This window comes from Elaeis guineensis, chromosome 13 (assembly GCF_000442705.2).
Source record: "Elaeis guineensis isolate ETL-2024a chromosome 13, EG11, whole genome shotgun sequence".
NCBI lineage: Eukaryota > Viridiplantae > Streptophyta > Magnoliopsida > Arecales > Arecaceae > Elaeis > Elaeis guineensis.
In genome coordinates this window covers 6,661,117-6,679,825 of record NC_026005.2, presented here as the reverse complement: position 1 = coordinate 6,679,825, position 18,709 = coordinate 6,661,117, and the positions used below count along the sequence as shown (strand labels likewise).

The 18,709-nt window shown below is 36.6% G+C and overlaps 1 protein-coding gene across 3 annotated transcripts; it reads left to right on the top strand.

Annotated features, from left to right (window-relative positions):
• The first annotated feature begins 1,023 nt into the window (after positions 1-1,023).
• LOC105056828 (protein LNK1) lies at positions 1,024-17,667 on the top strand. Of its 3 annotated transcripts, none has more exons than XM_073247532.1 (10): positions 1,024-1,224; positions 1,346-1,423; positions 5,890-6,226; positions 6,409-6,517; positions 6,641-6,935; positions 7,047-7,139; positions 12,285-13,010; positions 13,373-13,512; positions 17,042-17,177; positions 17,267-17,667. In XM_073247532.1, exons 2-10 carry the CDS (start codon positions 1,409-1,411, stop codon positions 17,312-17,314), a joined length of 1,899 nt encoding a protein of 632 aa, XP_073103633.1. In that variant the 5' UTR covers positions 1,024-1,224; positions 1,346-1,408; the 3' UTR covers positions 17,315-17,667. The 3 variants fall into 3 exon arrangements, with proteins under 3 accessions (XP_073103633.1, XP_010937457.1, XP_073103632.1); XM_010939155.2 differs by having other exon boundaries at positions 1,024-1,250; XM_073247531.1 differs by lacking the exons at positions 1,024-1,224; positions 1,346-1,423 and having other exon boundaries at positions 5,839-6,226.
• The last annotated feature ends 1,042 nt before the right edge of the window (positions 17,668-18,709 follow it).

Below are 18,709 nucleotides of genomic sequence, written 5' to 3'. Positions count from 1 at the left end.
TCCAACCTGATCTGAAAATTCAGTATCTCTTTCAAAATTTAAATGATCATGAGATGACAGCTGATCGTAGAACAGATAAGAAAGAAATAACAAACAAATCTCTTTAGAGAAGGAAGAATACCTCTTCAGATAAAGCAAAGCTAGCCGTTTGATTCTTCTTCGATCCTTCTCACGAGCTCTTTAGCCTCGCCTATAAATAAAGGCCACAGAGGATCTCCAAGATATGAAATTTTCTTTCTTTCAACACGTTTACTCCTCCTCTCTGTTGTCCAAAATTCTAATTTAAGCATTGGAGGGTTCCGTCGGAGCCACCTCCGATCAGAGACTTTTCTTGCAAGTTTTATTGTCGCCGATCTGCCGCCACCGTCCAACTTCAGTTAATCTGATCTTGAGATGAAATTCTACCGTAATATAATGTTTTTAATTATAGGCATCAATGAATGTTTTAGTCAAATAACGGACTGTATAATTGGCATAACGGTGGTAACAATTTCTGGCTATAGCCATTGGCCATGACAGCGTTACATGACCAAGATTGACATCTTGAGGGACCCTGGCCCATACCCTTATCCAACATCAGGTCCAGATCAGTTAGATTCACCTAAATGTTAGGTCTACCGAACCAATTGTCCCATATCCCTACCATCCAACTCCCAAGATGCACCGCGGCAACATTTATTCCTGTACGTATCCCCCCACGCAAGCCCCCAAAACGGCAACATCGAAAGCCAGAAAAAGACCACCAGTCAAGACTAAACTCCACCGCCGCCTCACCAGAACGGGCCCGGCCCCTCTCACTTCTCCCCCAATCGGTCCACCGCCACGTGCCGGTTAATTAGCGGGCCCCGACGGCTCTAGGCCAATTGGCGACCGGGAATAGATCGGATCCAGTACTTCTCCTCTCGACCACGAGTAAAGAGTTGGGCGGGTCCCGCCGCCACGCGTCGGTCTCGGCCCCGGAGCTCCGCCCCCGTTTAAAATAAAAAAATTCAGGGAGAAACGTCTTATTTTTCTAAAAAATTTCGGTCTGGGAGACGACGGCAGTGGGAGGAGAAGGCTCTGGAGAAAGCTGGGCGGACAGTGATTTCCCTCGCCATCGAGAACTAGGGTCAGAGTTTCTAGTTTCCGGCTTCTCGGATCGATCGGTTGTGGTTCGGAGGTGTTTCTCTCGGAGTTCTCCAGCTGATTCTGTGGGAGGATCGGGTCGAAGTCTGGAGCTCCGAGGTTTTGAGGAGTTTGGAAGATTTATGGTTGGCTTTTTTTCGTTCTTTCTTAGTGTCTTTTTGCTTAAATATTTGTTTTTAGTTGAAACTGTAGTAATTTGGCTGTATTTTTGTCATTGCAGTAAATATGAGATCGGATTCGACCGTATTTTATAGCTTTGGTCCGGGATAAAGTATCTGGAGGGATGTCAGATCATGAGGTATATTTGCTTTACAATTTGAGGATTCTTGAAAAAAGTCAAATTTTGGACGTTCGGAGCTTTCTTGTTTATATTTGGATTTTTAATTTTATATTTGAAGTTTAATTGTTATTGTTTCTAGAAGCAAAGAAGTTCTCACTACGTCTAGTTGGCATTTTCTTTTATGGATAGCATCATGAAAAATTTTATTTAGCGAACTTTGAAAAAATTTCATTAGGTTGTGTAAATTTAGTTATGGATTTCTTCGTGATTTTGAACCCCGAATCATGAGGTTATACATATGTATGCTAGTGAGCTTCCTCTATCACAATTACAGTACTGTGGTTTAGCAATTAGATATATTTTATGACATTTGACATGGTTTTCCCTAGTGCTCCTCTCAATCTGGTGTTTGATGTCCAACGTACATCTTGTCATTTAAATGACGAAGCTGCTTCTTGCACTTTGGTCTGGTGAAAGCATCTATAAGCTGATGTTGGATCAAATGTTAGATATGATTAGTAGCAGGACATATACTTTCTCACTATTGGTATGGTCATCAAGTTCTATAGGTTTCAAGAGCTTATGATATACCATGCTGGCAGCATCATGTAATGTTAGCATGATTTTTACAGAAAGAAGCTGAGCTTGTTGAGAATAAATAACATCTAAAATATGAAGGAAATAGTGAGAGTGATCTCATGGCTTATGGAAGCCATAACGCAGAAATCCATCTTGTCTAAGGAGCGGGAGCTAGTTGTTTTTCTTACAAGAAACTGGAGCAGGTCACAAGCATGATGTGTTATTTGATGGTGAATTATCTTGTTAGGATGCATGGACCAATGAGAATCACAGAAGGCTTGCAGCTTGGTCAAGTTATTTGTGAGCATGAACTGTGTTAAATGTAATCATGTGACAGACCTTTTGTGGCACTCAAGAGCAACTTTATGATGTTTCTTTCTTGATTTTCTTATAAATTGACTGAAGATTTAGAGTGGTCCTGACTGAGGGTTACCTTTCATCAAAGTCAATAGTGTTTTTTTTGTTACGATAAATCATGGTGTATGATCCAGATAATCTTATGTCATCCATAATTTCTATTGTTCATTGGCACTATTAGAGGCAAATACCTGAGCAATCTAGATGCTATATCAGTGTGTCAAAATCTTTCGTGCAGAACTGATGATGAAGTTCTTGAAGGGATTGATAGAATGAATGTTGTTACTGGTGCTACAATCTTATCAATGTAACCAGTGACATCATAAACTTTGAATGAGCTTGGTGTGTGCTGTCATATCTGTCTTCAACTTTGCATGTTTGCAGAATGATGTCCCAAATCCAGATTCAAGGAGTCTCTTTCAGAACATAATGTTATCCGTATGGTTAATGGATACTTATCCTCCCTTATCTGGAGGAACCTGTGCTGGTGAAGAGGGGTGAGACTTCTAGTCTAATTGCCGTAAAAGGCACTATGCATATTTAAATGATGCGTATGCCTATGGTATCCAAGGGTGGGCCTTGGTGCAACAGTAAGATTGCTCTGCTATGATCTGGGTACCATGGGTTTGAAACATGGAAGCAGCCTTTCCGAACATAGGGTAAAGCTGCATACACCTGACCCTTCCTAGACCCTACAACAGGAGGAGCCTCATGCACTGCAACACCCTTTATATGCCAATCTGTGTTATTATCAAGAAATGTCTCAGAACAAAAATTCTGTCCAGTTAGTAGCATGCGAGCTTTACCACAGTCAATAGACCCATCAATATACCCCTTTACATCCATGGGATTATCATGCATCAGCAGAGAGGTGAAAATCCAAGTTGACTGTTGACTGAAGAGTGAGAACATAGAGCTTGTTCTGTCTGATTGCAAGGAGAGGTAGAGTCAATCTTCCAACTGTGCTTATGGCTGCTTCATTGAAAGATCGACATCACAACTTTGCCAATCCTCCTTGCAATTTCTCATTCTATTTGTGATTCACATCACATCATTTAGGGTCTTGCACAACCTATGAAAAAAGGTGGGTTCAAATCAAGTGGAGAAAACTAGAATGGATATGCCATCAATAGTTGGACTGTCGGTCATAGGAAACAAGATTGATATCTACCCTTTTATGATCCCAATCATGGAATGTAGGTATAACATAGAGAAGTATCTTGGGAGTGGTGGTAATTGCAACAAGAAGAAAAAATGGGGGCATTTGTCTGTATAACTCATAGTTGCTGGTTGTGGTGCAATGGCACTAAGGTATCTTGATGCTTGGACACTTCAAATTTTGTGTTTCTTGAGATATCAGATTCTTGGACACAAGGGACACTTCAAGACACTTAAAAACTTGCCAAGTCAATATATCATCTCCTAGATCCATCTGTATGCAAAACTTCAACAGAAAATTGTCAGTATACCATAATATATAGTAACAGATATCATATTTATAAAATTGTCCAAGTGGTCTGGTTATACATTTTATGCAAAGTCCATTCATGGCTTCATATTTACATGCACAATTATAAGATACAGATGTTGATCTTCTCAAAGGTTTCTGTGCTGTACTCTTCTTGACACTTGATTATTTTCGTACAGAGACCCTATTAAGTGCAAAATGATGATTTGTCAAAAGGACTTCCTTTTATTGTATAATAGTAGTTTCTATGTGCAGTTAGGAAGGCAGGTTGTCATCACATCGAGTTCAGCAAAAAATAGATCATAAATTGGCTGGAAATCTCAGCAGATGAGTAACTTTAAGAACCTGGTGGTGTTCACAGTTTCTAAACGTGTACATGCTATTATATACAGTTCTTTATATGTGTGACAACATGCTACATGCAGAACCATAGTCCATTAGAGCAATTAAAATACTACATGTGGTGCTCTAAAGGTTTGCTGAACTTCAATGCAACATTCAGCCTTGCTCCTCAAGTTTCATTGTATTAGAGCACCAAAATCATCTCCTTGGGACATATTACTATCATGATTGTTGCTAATGCTTTGACTATCATGGAAATTTAACTGATACTGCTGTTGATCTCCACTGATTGGATGTTGTACTAGTATGGACCCTTACTATAGTATGTTCAGTGGTATTAAATAATCTAGTCCTAATTGGTCACAAAACAAATCACTAGATTTAGAAAATTCTCAGGTTCTTAATATCAAATATTGGATATCTAGTTGCTTGTAAGAGTGAAGAGCTTTTGGCCATATTGGCACATATCACATTGATGATTTATGCGCTATCATCCAGCATGGTATGAGATTGGATCACTTCAGCAAGCACCATATTGTCTCTTTATACCTTTTCTAATAGCAATTCCATTCTTCAATACCAAAGAAGTGAATTATCCTTTCTTCTTCCAATTACATCTCTGCTAATCTGGCTAGAACAAGCTAAATTCTCCTATCCTTATCAGTTTTTGCCACTTGAACCCATGTTTCATCACATGACATCTTAACCATCTCATGCCAACCTAATTCATCAGATTACAAGGCTTCCTTCCCTTTTTGTTTTCATTATATGTATTTCTGACTGCGTTCTTGATTTGTTGGGCTGGTGGACTGCTGGGTCATGCATGAAAGCCAGGCCCTAAAGCCCCCTCTAACATAATTCTCAAATTTGAGTGAGGATGAGGTGGCAGACATCTGACAACTGGGACTTTCTTAGGGAAAGAAAAGAACTTGAGGTAATTTTCATCTTCTCAGTTAGTCTTTATTTTGCCCAACAAAACCAATATTTGCAATGTTGAGTGAAGATGGTGACAACTGATGTCAGTTCATTCTAGAACAATAGCAATTGGCACGAACTCAACTGAACTCAACTAAACTAAGCCTTAATCCCAAACTAGTTTGGATCAGCGACATGAGTCCATATAAGAAAACAATAGCAGTACCAATTTAGTTTTATTTTTTCTTATTTTTTGATAGAAATCTAGTAACAGTGGCCACTGTAATCTAACTACACTCTGAGAGGATCTCTGCTAATTGATGCTTTCACTCACTTATTTCTGAGCAAGGGTGCTATTGATTACATATTGAAATGGTATTCCACAAATACACTTTTTACCTTTACCATGAAGATAAAGGGCGCAAGGACATCCGTTATGACATATGAATTAATTACTAAAAGATGTATTTTTTTTATATCTTCAGAAAATTCAATGCAGTAAAAATATATATATATTTCTGTACTTGTTTCCACTCAACAGAAAAATACAAACCAAAAAACGGATTATATCATTTCAGACCATCTTCTGTTCGATAATGGTTAAAAAAATTGGCCATCTATATCTGATGCTCAACAATTTTGATGCTTTCTGTTCATTTCAAATTCAATATACATTCCATCCAGTCTTTTCAGTGTATTATATAATTATTGGGTTATTAATATTGGATACTATCAGATTTAAATTGTTCTTATATATAAATAATTATAAATTTATCGCTTCTAAGCAATGTTGTGTAACCTAGTTATTAATCGGTTTGTCCAGACTGAAAATGCTACTTGGTTGGAATTTGATGAGAGCGGTCACTGTATAGTGCATCATCAAGGCTGTAAAAAGGTTAATGAACCTGTAGCATCAGGTGATTTTCTCGCGAAGCCACAGTATGAAGTAGGAAATAATGCTGGAAAGAGCACAAGCAGCATAGGATCTAAGAATAAAAAAGTTCTTCGGGAAAAAGAAGAGAGAGCCTTTTTCCCTTCTCCAAAGGGTGGAAGCTCCACTGTACCAGAGGACTTATGGTCTCATGCAACAAGAAAAGTAGCTCCAGCATTTTATGATCCTTATTCCTTCGATGACTTCAATTCTTTGGCTTCCCAAGAAGGTAAATTCCAAAACTATTGTTTCAAATAATGCAATATGTATACAGAAAACAAGACATTTTGCATCAGAATCCTTTTTTTTTTTTTTCTTTTTGAGAAAATCAGAATCCTATTGTTAAATCCAGGATTGCTGCAAGGGAGAGTAAAGGCTTCCACTTCTCACTTCTTTATAATTCCACTGCAGATGCTAGACTTGCTTATGTGGAAAATCAACACATGGAGAGAGAAAATGATCTTTTATATCATGATTTGCCTGATATTGGCAGTTTCGAGGATATTGATAGAATGCTTAGGTAGCTCATATGGCTGTACATTCTAGACCATCTTCTTATTTCTATAGTAATTTCAAATTGTCCGCCACAAGCCCATGATAATTGTTTTCATTTGTCCTTTTGTTTTCTTTTTCTCTTTTGGAGGACTTGTGAATCCACATTTGGGCAAGGAAGCAACTCTGCAGATGAGCTGTCATGGTTTTCATCTTCTTCACATAGCACCTATGGGATAGGCGATACTTTCAAGTCAGACTCACAATCTTCAGTTTTAGACCCAACAGTTATGAATGGTACATCAGCACATCATGGTGCAATAACTGCTTTTCCTGAAAACAATCTGTTTGCTGCTGATAGTGATAAGATCTTGAGTCATTCTTATCGATCTTTTGTATTGGTCAGCAATGGTGAAAATAAGAGTGACTGTACACTGCAAGAAAAGGTTGGTAAACATTCACATCATGCACACTCATTTTTATGTGTGGTTGATAGGAGTGAAAGCAGAACATTTACATAAAGTTAGTTCTTAGAGTACTTGCTTCTATATCTGCAGGCATATGATGGGGGTGGAGGTACTGAGATTAAATCAACTCTTATGCAAGTCAGCAATGAAAATAGCTTGAATGAATGTGAGAATTTTAATACGGTAATCAGCATACTTCATTTTTTTCCTTTTTTTCCATTTTTTTTTAAAAGAAAGAATAACTTCAATGAATGCAAGGCCCTGGATATGGTAATTAGCATATTCTCAATTTTTTAAGTTTTTATTGAATTGCCACAAATCTTGCTGATTGACATGCACTTAAAAATGTTTCAGCATTTGCTGGCTCACTGGTTAATCAACACTTCGTTTCAGAACTGTGTATATGGTGGAAGTTGGATCTATATTAAATTGTCTGATAAAACAAGTTTATTAGATAGCAGGAAACTTACGAAGTGAATTTGTACGCATTATTTGGGTACTCTTAGTTGATCAATAATTTGGAGCAAGGAAGTAGGAGTTAAGGCTAAGAATGAACAGTAAAATCTATGAAAAAATAGTAGACCTGGACCAAGACAAGGAGATTTAAGAGCGCACGCAGATGGTTTTCCAACGAAAGCCCTTTTCAGGTCCTCCAGATTGGCTCGACATGACATTACCTATTGGTTATGCCGGGTCTACTTCAGGTCCACCCCAAAACCATCCAGAAGTTGAGTTTCAGTAAAGGTGAATAGAGGGGATCCAAGCGCTCTGATATTCTGCAACCTGCGAAATCTCAAGAAAATGATCGAGCACTCAAAATTCCAAAACCATTAGCCAAATTGAAATTTATAATTGAGAATTAGAAAAATATGGTCTAATTATGACAACTTAATGGGAAAAAACAAGATAGTGACATTGCAATCTGTAAATAACAAACTAGAAAGGGAAACATATTTTGAAGATGCTTCTTATGACAATGCTCTGGTACTTCACTACCTGTCTTCTTATTGATGCTGCATTTTCCAGTAGACCTGAAACTGAGTGCATGAAGACAGGTTGGAAGTGAGATTTATAAGAGATTCTTGCTGAACGTAGAGGAGTTCCCACCTACTAGCACCAGCAGCAAAATCCTATCTTGTGTTTGAAGAAGGCCATCTAGTTAGAAGACTGCCTTTCCAAAGTGGGGTCCAAGTCCCAGTCTTATTTTGAGTCAAATAATAGGCTTAATTAGTCAAGGACAAGTAGCATCCTAAAGAAATCTTCACCAGTATTTTCCAATGAAATTAGAAAGTTAAACTAGTTTAGTCAGATCCAGTATCAAATCAGCTTTCCAACATGTTCTGAATTACATTATTTGGAGGTTAGGCGAAGAAGTTATGGCCTTTTATGTGTAGTACTGTTTTGCTCAAAGATGTGCTGACATTCACAATTTTGTCATTGTGTACCTTCTCTAAACTAAACCTAAATTTTGACTAATTTCTAGAATTTCCCCATACTTTTCTTCATTTGGAAAGGTTGTTGCTGAAAATAGGAGTTTTATTAAGTTTACTGAGAGGGATATATTATATGTTTTACTTGTCTAATTATAATTCAAGTTAGGAGCAACCTAGTCCTCTTCTCTCAAATAGTTGAGAAAATAGCTCGGTTTGATTGCTATCTTGAGTGTTCTTCAAAAATGATGTGGCTCTATCATTGCTTTGATGTGACTCCACAATACTTGTGATGTGACTTCAATGTCTCCTATCTTTTAATGTGACATTGAAAAAGCCATACGTGAGGTTGGTGCCCCTAAGATTCAGGCATCTATCCTTGCAAGAAAGCCATCCAACTTTGGTTTCATTATGGGATGGTATTGGTGAGACTTGAGTTTGCTTGTCGAGGCTTTAGGATAATTTTTCCCTTCATAATAGAACTTATAACTCAATTTTATTTTATTTATTTGACATCCACCTTAGTTTAACTTTATCATGTTTTTAAGTGTCTGTTTGTACCAATTGGCATATATCATGCTGCCCTAATAGTAGCACCTGACACTATGTAGGCATGACACTTATGACATCCTTATATTTTTCCAATAAAAAAATGGTTTTCAAGTCCTTTTTATTATTCTTTTATTGGCATGGCATGGAAAACTTGCCATGCCTTCATCACTTAAATCCTTGATTGTTGTTACCTTCTACAAAAGCTTACCTATCATCTTTTGCTTTGTTCGATCGAGATCTTGCTTTTACTAAGGTTAGTTTTGCTTTTTCCTTTAACCTAGATTTTATGTTTGAAATCTGCACTGTTTGTGAGTGCAATAATTATTCTAGTTCCAATCATGAAGCAGATATTGAGCCTTTGATGCATGGTTCTGGCTACTAGGCAGGGATACATGGATATTACAGAATTAATTTCTCTGTCATGTTCCGACATGGATGCAATACTGCATATCTGACACATGTGTCATATGCTGTAGAGATGGTTTGTTTGATTGGTTCTGCATTCACGACATCTCTCTCTCTCTCTCTCTCGCAGAAGCCAGCAAAGGAATGGAAGAAAAAGAAAGAACAAGATGTGTGTGTGAGAGAGAGCTAAAGGAGAGAGCTTGGGCATAAATCCCATGCTCTAAACTCCTGATCCCTTTTTGATGGTGAAGGGAATGCACAATTGAGCTAACAGCCTATCCTCCTCTTTCCTGGCCTATGGTTTGTGGGGAATTGGGACTAGCAAGAGAAAAAGAAAGAGAGAAGAAGGTGGCGGGTTTGCCATTCCAATTGGATGGGTTAATGGGCAAAGAACATACCAGGTGCACCCACAACCATTATAATTTCCAATTGGACGGGTTGATGGAGTCAAACAAAATTATATCCCAAAATAGTTGCTTAGATCAATTACAACTTAAAACCTTTGCTTATCAATAGTCTAAATATTTTGAAGCCCTCAAAAGTAACTTAAAATTCATTATAATTTTGAATAAATCCCAAGATCATATTTTATATATAAATAATTAAATTATATAGTTGTGTCCTTGTGTCGAAATTTTTTAGCTTGTTGTGTCTGATTCTTCAGCACACTTGGACACTTGACACCTGCATCCTGTGTCCAGGTAACACTGCTAGTTAGATGCATAGTAGCAATTAAAGCAGCTAAGGAAGTTGTGAATCTAATGGTTTGGTTGGTGGGAAAGTCTCTTGCAATCAAGTGAGTTTGAATTATAATATTTAAAATGCTCTTGAAATATCAAAGACTTTCATACATCATGCAAGGGGAAAATATGTTAACTTTTGCTATTGATAACTTGAGCTTTAGTTTTATTGTGTAATGAGATTATTCAGCTGGAAGGACATGCTGAAATAATACAGCTAATTTGATCTGTTGCTATACCTACAAAATAGTTAAGCAATGAAAGCAAAGATACTATTGACTATGAGATGATGCAGGGAAGACACATCAAGGACAAGTGCAGACTGATGAAATTTGAAAAGTTTAGTATGTTCTGCTGATCAAGTCCATTGAATAATAATTTTAGTCTTGACACTAGTTCCTTTGGGTTCTCCGCATGTTTTTAGCTAACCTCTTATTTTTTCCTTTCAAAGTACCCACCCAACTATGCACCTCCACATGATATCTGTGGGCAGGTTTAAATAGAACAGAATGTAAGGTAGTAGATCATGGATTAACAGTTCATTAATCAATACATAAATGTGTCACTAAATCATAAAAAACATCTAGGAAATTCATACAACAGTAAATTTTAGTTCCCTGCAGTCCAAATCTTGATATGTTACATGAGGTTTTACTGGTGCTTGACAACTTAGAGAACAGAAATTTACGGTGCAGGTTGATTCATTTTTTGTTTTTTCTTTCTCATTGGCTGGCAATTGGGTTTTAATAAAACCAAATGTATAAACAAAAAAAAGGCACCAAGGACAATGTGGCTATTGCTTATGCAGTTATCCCTCCATGTCATCATACGGATGCTGAGAAATTAGTAAAATATGCTGGCCTTAGATAGCTGGCATTGTTGTGAAGTGAAGAGTATTCAACAATAACAAAGCCTGAAAATTCCCCTCTTCCCCTATTCTTGTTACACACAAATCTCAAGGAGAAGCTAGCTAAATATTTCAAAATTAAAACTCTAACCAACATAGGAAGATAGAGTTAATTTGTCATGATACAGATGCTGCCAGTTTAAAATAAAGTTCTGTTGATAAAACGAAATTTTTCTGCTATGAATGTATTTGGAGAAGAAATGCAGAGATTCATGCATACTTCTAAATCATCTTCAGCTGGTGGACTTCTAGTTTGGCTCTCCTTGCAGACATGAAATCTTGCCGAGATGTATACATCCTTTTATGCTATTTTATCATTGCATATATCCTTACATTGCATCTTTTTATCCGTACCACTTACCAAGAGCATTGCATCAACAGAGTCATATAAGATGGACACATTGGCATACGGGCGCGTGCCAGCATGGTGATATATGCTATATTACAGAAGCAGTCTTGATTAAGCAATGCATTTGACTTTGTGGACTTCAATGGGAGAAATAGGGTGGGTGAGTGGACGAATGATAATATTACAGGCTGACCACTGGCCTCACTTAAGTAACTACTTCTATCTCCCAAAAGTGATGGGGGCTATGCTAGTTTATCTCACAGAAAAAATATTTTTTTTTTTCATGCATAGCATACTTCTCATTTGAAACTTCAGGGCTTCTTCAAAGTGAAGGGAGAATGTTTCTGACATTTCCATGTACCAAAACGATCAAAAGAACAGGACTTGCATTAGGAGAGTGGAATTCCATAGCTACTATTTACCAGTTGTTCATTTCACCATTTACTTTATGTTGACTTGGTTTTGGAGCCATTTCATGTCCACATAAAAAATAATGCTGTGTATTCAAACAATCAAAAATTAACTTGAAATGGCATGCCAGCAAAAAATATGTTTTATTATATTATTATAGTTGTTTACTTTTGGATGTTTTACTTTCTTGAAGCATTGGGTATAATGGACTGAAGCAAGTTATAGGCAGCCATGTTTTGGATCCTAGCGTTCAAACTATAGACATTATTTTCTAGAAAAATTCTGTTTATGCGTATACATTATGCAGTCAGTGTCTATTTGTATCATGTTGGCAAGACTTCCAAGCATTTGATTTAGAGATGACATATCACTGTCACCAAATGTGACCCTTAAATGTCAGTTCAGACCTATGATCTCAATTTTCTTTCAATGATTTATGATTTGAATGGGCAATCTTAGAGTTTTTTCATCAATGGATTGCCTAGTACACACTGTATTTTATATCCTGCAATTTCTTCATTTGAGTGTCTACAGATTAATATGCACTTAACTCAGCTGGGGAGACCATACTTATTTGAAGGAAATGAAAAAGAACGACTTTCAGAATCTACAAGTAACACTTCTTTCTGTGGCCCTGGCCAAATGCAACAATTTGCAGATCAGGGCAATCTCTCTTCAGTTTTCTCAGCTCGGCAACCTTATTCCTCTCAACTTCTTCTGAAGCACAATCATATTTGGGGATCTGGTTCTTCAAGCTCAATGCACACCTTCAGTCCTTGTGCACAACTAGAAAGAAGCCTTCCTCTGCATCAGGATCTGTTTGCACAGACAATGCCAAGTGTTTTATCCACAAGTGATTATAATCCTTCCTCTTCTTATAAAGTCTCTGCACATGTTAGAAATTATTTTCCACAGTGCATGGAGAACTTGCCGGTTCCTTTGTCTGAGCCTGCAGCTATGACGCCTGAGGAAATCAATGAGAAACCATGCCTTGGACAGAATTTATGTGCTGCATCGACTGCTAAGCATCCAGCTCACCTGGCTTCATCAACAAGTATAACTTCACATCAGGAACCGCACCATAAATTTCAGCATGAAATTAGAGGTGACAGTGTACAAGAGGACATAAGCTTTAAACTTCCAGCAATTGAGATAGAGTCTTCAACAGTACAAGAAAGCCCTTGCATGACATCTGCTCTTTCTGACAATATCTCACTGAAAGCAATTAGCTTTCAACAGCTTCAGGATGTCATACTTCAAGTATATCTCAACTCATTTGATCTGTTTTCCATCATTTGTATGCATTGTACATGTACATTCAGATGGAATGGATGTTCGTACATGTAAATGGATATATGTGTATATGAGCATTTGCACACTTTCCTTGTATAGATATGTGTTCCCATGGCACATACAAGCTTATAATCTGAATCCACAATTTCATATCTGTTCACCATTATTACCAGATATGCTTCAATGCAATTCTTTGCTTGTGTAGATGCTCGAATCCAGAATGCACAATTTCATATCAGTTCTAATTTCCTATGTTTTATCTTCTGCCAGCATGTTATACACCATGAACAAGTGGTACTCACTTTTTCCCTTTCACTTTTTAAATTCAGTTGGATATTGGAACAAGACAATGCATGAGAGATAGCTTGTATCGTTTAGCAAGGAGTGCTGAAAAAAGATATAATTTTGCTTCTGCAAACAACACCAGCAAAGAGAGTGGAGGAATTTTGGATACAGAGGAACCAAACAGGTTTTCCCAATCCCACTAAAGCTTCTGGATATATAGTTCTTACGTCCAATGGATTATTTTATTATTTGCATGGTCACAGAAACCAATCCAAAAGTTACTATAACACATTGGTTAAATCTCTTGTTGACTAAAATAAATCAATTTATTAAATAAATAAGAAGCCTTTTCAGTTGTGTCGGTAAAAGGTCAGGCTTAGATGTGTTTTAATGAGGGAAACGCACAGAAGAAGCATACCAGTAATTGCATGGGAGCATTGTCCCAAGCTGCATAGACCTGCCTTAATGGAGGGCTCACTTGGTATATCTATTAATTAGTTGTTTCTTGATCTATTATAATCATTAAATCCCTCTTAAATGAATCATTCTGAAAGGTGACAAAATGACCTCCAATGACACTCCATGATGAATTTCATTCTAGTAATTTTAGATTAACATTGACTCCTTTTCTTCCATCCATATTTCTCCATCTCTAATTATTGTTAAAGCAAGAAGCTGGCCAGATTGTTCCCTTGGGATTGTTGCTACTTCTACTAATTTCTATTCACCCCTCATACTTACTTCTACAGCTCCTTAGTATTTTGATTATCTTCATTCTAAGAAATGGGAGCAGAAGTAGTTATTTTGTTGTTGTTTTTAGCATTTTACCTTTTCAAAGCTTCTTTGGTTTCTTGTTCGGCCTTGAGATCCTGTCCCCTGACTTTTCAAGTTTATCTCTAGATGTTTGAATGGAATGTAGCAAGGGGCTTTGGATACTGGTACCAAGCCTGGAGTTTTTTTTTTTGTCTTGAAATGATACAGTACCGGTAAGGTACAAGTATGGTCAGGAGTCAGGACAGACCAAGACAATTAATATCAACAAGAATAAGAAGCAACTGTTATGCAGCCAGTATGGTTGGCATGGCCTATCAATACACAACCAGTATGGACCAGTTCAAGAGACAATTGATGTACCACATCCTTAGTGATACCGTTTTTCTGTTTGAATTGTACCAGTACCATGCGAACTGGTGGAATTTAAATCATTGGAATGAGGGTAAATGTGCATTCTCTTTACATCTGATCCATCCAAAGATGTACCATTATTCAAATAATTTTGAGCCTATGTTTTGCATTTTCCATTAATCTTACCATTCACTAATGTTATATTGTTGTTAATTCATCTATTTGACATATATCTTAAATTTTCTTTTAATTAATCTTTGGTAATTTATAAACTCTCGCCTTTATTAATCAAATTATCATACAAATAGAAATGAACCCAGGTTTTTTACACCCAGGTGCACTATTCACTTGATACATGATTACTGAACCTGAATCATAATGATATTTTATTAAAAATATAAAATTTATACTAGTGAATTAAAATTTTGTGGTATAAACTAAAATATTAAAAAATAGGAGTTCCTAAGCTACTATTATTTGTCATAGGTTTAATCTTTTTTCCCATTTTTCAGATTTTTTCTTTAATCTATTTTAAGTATCTAAATGAAAATATATTGCATGCTGCTCCCCTTTTTTTTCATCCGAAGAATTATCAAAAGTCTACTTCTATTTTGAACTCTTTGTTAAGAGGCATCTGACGTAGTGGACAGAAAAACAGTTTGCTATGTCCCAATTATCAAGAAAAAGCTAACTTTGGATAGATAAAATCACAATATGGTCACGCCAAGAAATATGTGAGTAGTAAAAATGAAAAAGAATATTCATGAAACAGAAAATGAAAGAGCATGGATAAGTGGTCCTTAGCTGTTGTTGAAGGTGGGGGAAGGAAGAGAGGTGAATAATGAATAGTGATCACATTAGAGAGAGAGAGAGAGAGAGAGAGAGAGAGAGGTAGAAATAGATTTGGTCCACCTTTAAATTTTATAAAAATTATCTATCCGCTGGGTACCGTTATGGTCCCACTCATATATGGCACTTGTTAATTCCCACCTTCCCACATTTAGTAATTTTTTTCACATGAATGTTGCATGCAACTCATTCTTATACATCTCTTACCATTATATCGGTGCATACCTACCGAACCGTACCATATCGATATTGAACCAATACATAGTATGGAGGGTGTATCGACATTCAGTACGTTGAACCGGCTCCCATACTGGATATATCAACACTGTAATAGGATGGTATCAGTGTGGCATCTAGTACCGAGATAGTGAAGTTTGGTCCCAATTCTTAAAACTCATGTCGTTGACAGAAATGGGAGGGGGGAAGTGTGGTTAACAAAAAAATGAAGGAATCTCTCTGGTTTGGTTGGAGTTTTCAAAGCAAAGAGATTAGAAAATAGCATTCTCATAGGAATAAACTTTCCATGTTTCATAGGAAAGAACTTTTCCTGAAAACTAGATGCTCCACTAAATATAAGGCATTCTGGAATGTATCACTTTCCTATTGTCAACCAAATATCTCAAGACCACTTTCCTAGACATCATATTTCCATGAATCAACTTCCAAGGAAAAATATTTCAATGAGAAAATTTTCTTCTTACAAATCAAACGACCTCTTAGTTCTAGCTCATATTCACAACAACAAGTGAAAATAACGTTTGCTCCAAAGCAGGAAAGTAAGGGGAGTTTTGTTTTATGCAGCCTGTTCACAATGGAGACAATTACTGAAACCATCAAGATAAAGTAGTCCAAAACTATGATCTTGTCCTCTTAGTAATCATGGTAGGAAATATATGTGAATGAATAGCAACGACATTATGCCTTTGTTACCTTTCCATGTGTGTGTTTAAATTTAATTAAGTAATTTATCTTTTTTGTGTCGGTGTATTCTTTTTGGGTGGGAGGAGTGAGATCTCTTGGTTTTATAAAGCTTTTTTCAAAAGAGGGATGAAGAATGTTGATTAAAAATCTTGGAAAAAATCGGTCGAATTGTTAGTAGTGAGAATGGCATGCCTTCCTAGCTGCACTTTGTTTTATGAGTATCTGTATATTGCACGTATTGTTGTCTTTCTCTTTCATCAAATGCTATTTATTATCATAAATTTTATGATGAAGCATGTGAAAGGAGGGAATTTTTTTTGTTTAATGGATTCTATCCTAAAGTATAATAAGGGCCTATTGGAATAATTGGGCCCAAAACCCCATCGGAATCGTAGATTTGGGCCACTACAACCACCTAAATGAGGCCCAAAAAGACCTCAATAGGTCTTTCTTTTTTTTTCTTCCTATAGGATTCGGACTGGCCCACTTCAATGATTCTCTGGGTATTTATAAAGACAGGCCTAATGCAGCCTAATTTAGGTGTTTGTTTGGCCTAAACCTATGGGATTTTGGGCCCAGTCATCCAAACAGACCCTAAATGATTTATGTAGGAAAAGGATGTGTTGCACATAATGTGTTGGCTCATTGACACATTGTTCAGTCTAATACATTATGCTTGTGCCAAGAGTCTTGAGTGAAAAGAATATTGTACTTTATGGAAAAATCTGAAAATGCATCAAGCTTTTTTTCACCTGTGGATTGCTAACATTTTCTTCATGCTTACCATCAAATTTATTCTTCATGTTGGTCTCTGTCAGGTCTTCGGATTATATAACTACTGAAACTGAAACAAATCCAATAGATCGCTCAATTGCACATCTACTTTTCCATAGACCCTCAGAGACTCTGACAATGTCCAGTGAATGTGCAAGGTCACTTGAATCACATATGATTGTAAGTTTCTTATTGCAAATGTTGTCCTAGCCATGTTTTTTGTACTATTCAAATCTTCTGCTTTTCTTTCTTACTCTGTCATGTAACAGGATGAACAGATACATGGTCATGTACAGCTTCCAGGAAGTAATGCCTGATGAATTTGGTCCAACAACGAGTATTCAGAGGTTGTAGTGAAGTTCCAGAAAAAGTAATGATTCAGCGGTACAACATTTGGTGCTTCAGCCACAGTCTCCACATAATGGACTGCTGCCCCTGCTCAGAAGTGTCATTTGAGTATTGTCGGAATGGTGGGCAGGTTTTTATGGTGTAATTTTGAGTATAAGTTCGTTCTCACATGGCTATATATTGTATCCAAGCTCCTATAACGTGTAGACGTTAGTTCTGCGGGAATAGATGTGGTTGCTTTATTTGTTTACTGTGTATCACGTATCCTTTCGGCACCACCGGAACTAACTAAAAGATAAAATAAGATGAAATATTATGTTAACTCACTAGATCCTTCAATATGCGGATATTTAAGTCAGTGCTTTCAAGTCATGTGGAAGAATATGGTGCTTTTAGGTTATTTGTTTTATGTATATTTTGGAAAGAAATAGAGGCGTGCATCTTCCTTATATATCAGCATCCATTTCTTGCTCATATGCTCACATTATTTATGCTTTCATAGTTTTTTTCCAAAGAATTTCCAGATGTGGCTTCATGGATAACATTCTTTTGTCATCTATGTTATTTGAATTGTTCTTTGTTTGATGTACCGAGAAAAGGTTATTTGATTAAGAATCTAAAATGCTATTTTGTATATTTAGTGTTTCTTTTGGCTGTGTAGCTGGAACCTTATTATTTCTCTGATGTATTTTTGGGTTATCTAAGACGACGTGTACCCTATGTGAAAATAATCCTATTATTTGTCATTCCTTCTGAATTCCAAGTCAAAGATGTATGTCTGTAATTGTTAAAGAAAAATCAGAAACACACCATACTTGCAACTACTACAATCATGATGTGCCAATAGTGATCTGCCATCAAATCAAGGCGTCAGACTTGGGTAGTGATTGTCTCTCCAGTTGGAGTTATTGTTAAGTGATATTATATGACATCTGGTGTGGGATTTTCTTGGGTTTTTACAGACTGAATTTAATTACTCGGGAGTCGAGCATCAAGCAGCATTGAGCAAAGATTTGCTGAAGGATTTATGAATCGTAGATATGGAATGCCAAAATTGGAGGAAAACAACACTCGCATTTGGTTTGGATATAAGATGTAATTGTTTATCATAATAAGACGTTTAGTTTCACTCATTTATGGGAAATAGATGCTTTAGGTGAAAATTTTTGGTAGAAAAATGCAAAAATAGCTCAGCAGTCAAAACGCTCTTCGTCCTTGATTATAGTATTAAAGTAATGAAAGAGCACAATTACCGAACAAAGTAAAAAAGCATGGATCAAAGCTTAGCTATATGTTTTCTATGATAGCATAAAGAAAAAAAAGGAAGAAGTGCCAAATGTATTGATTACCTCTGAACAGTGATT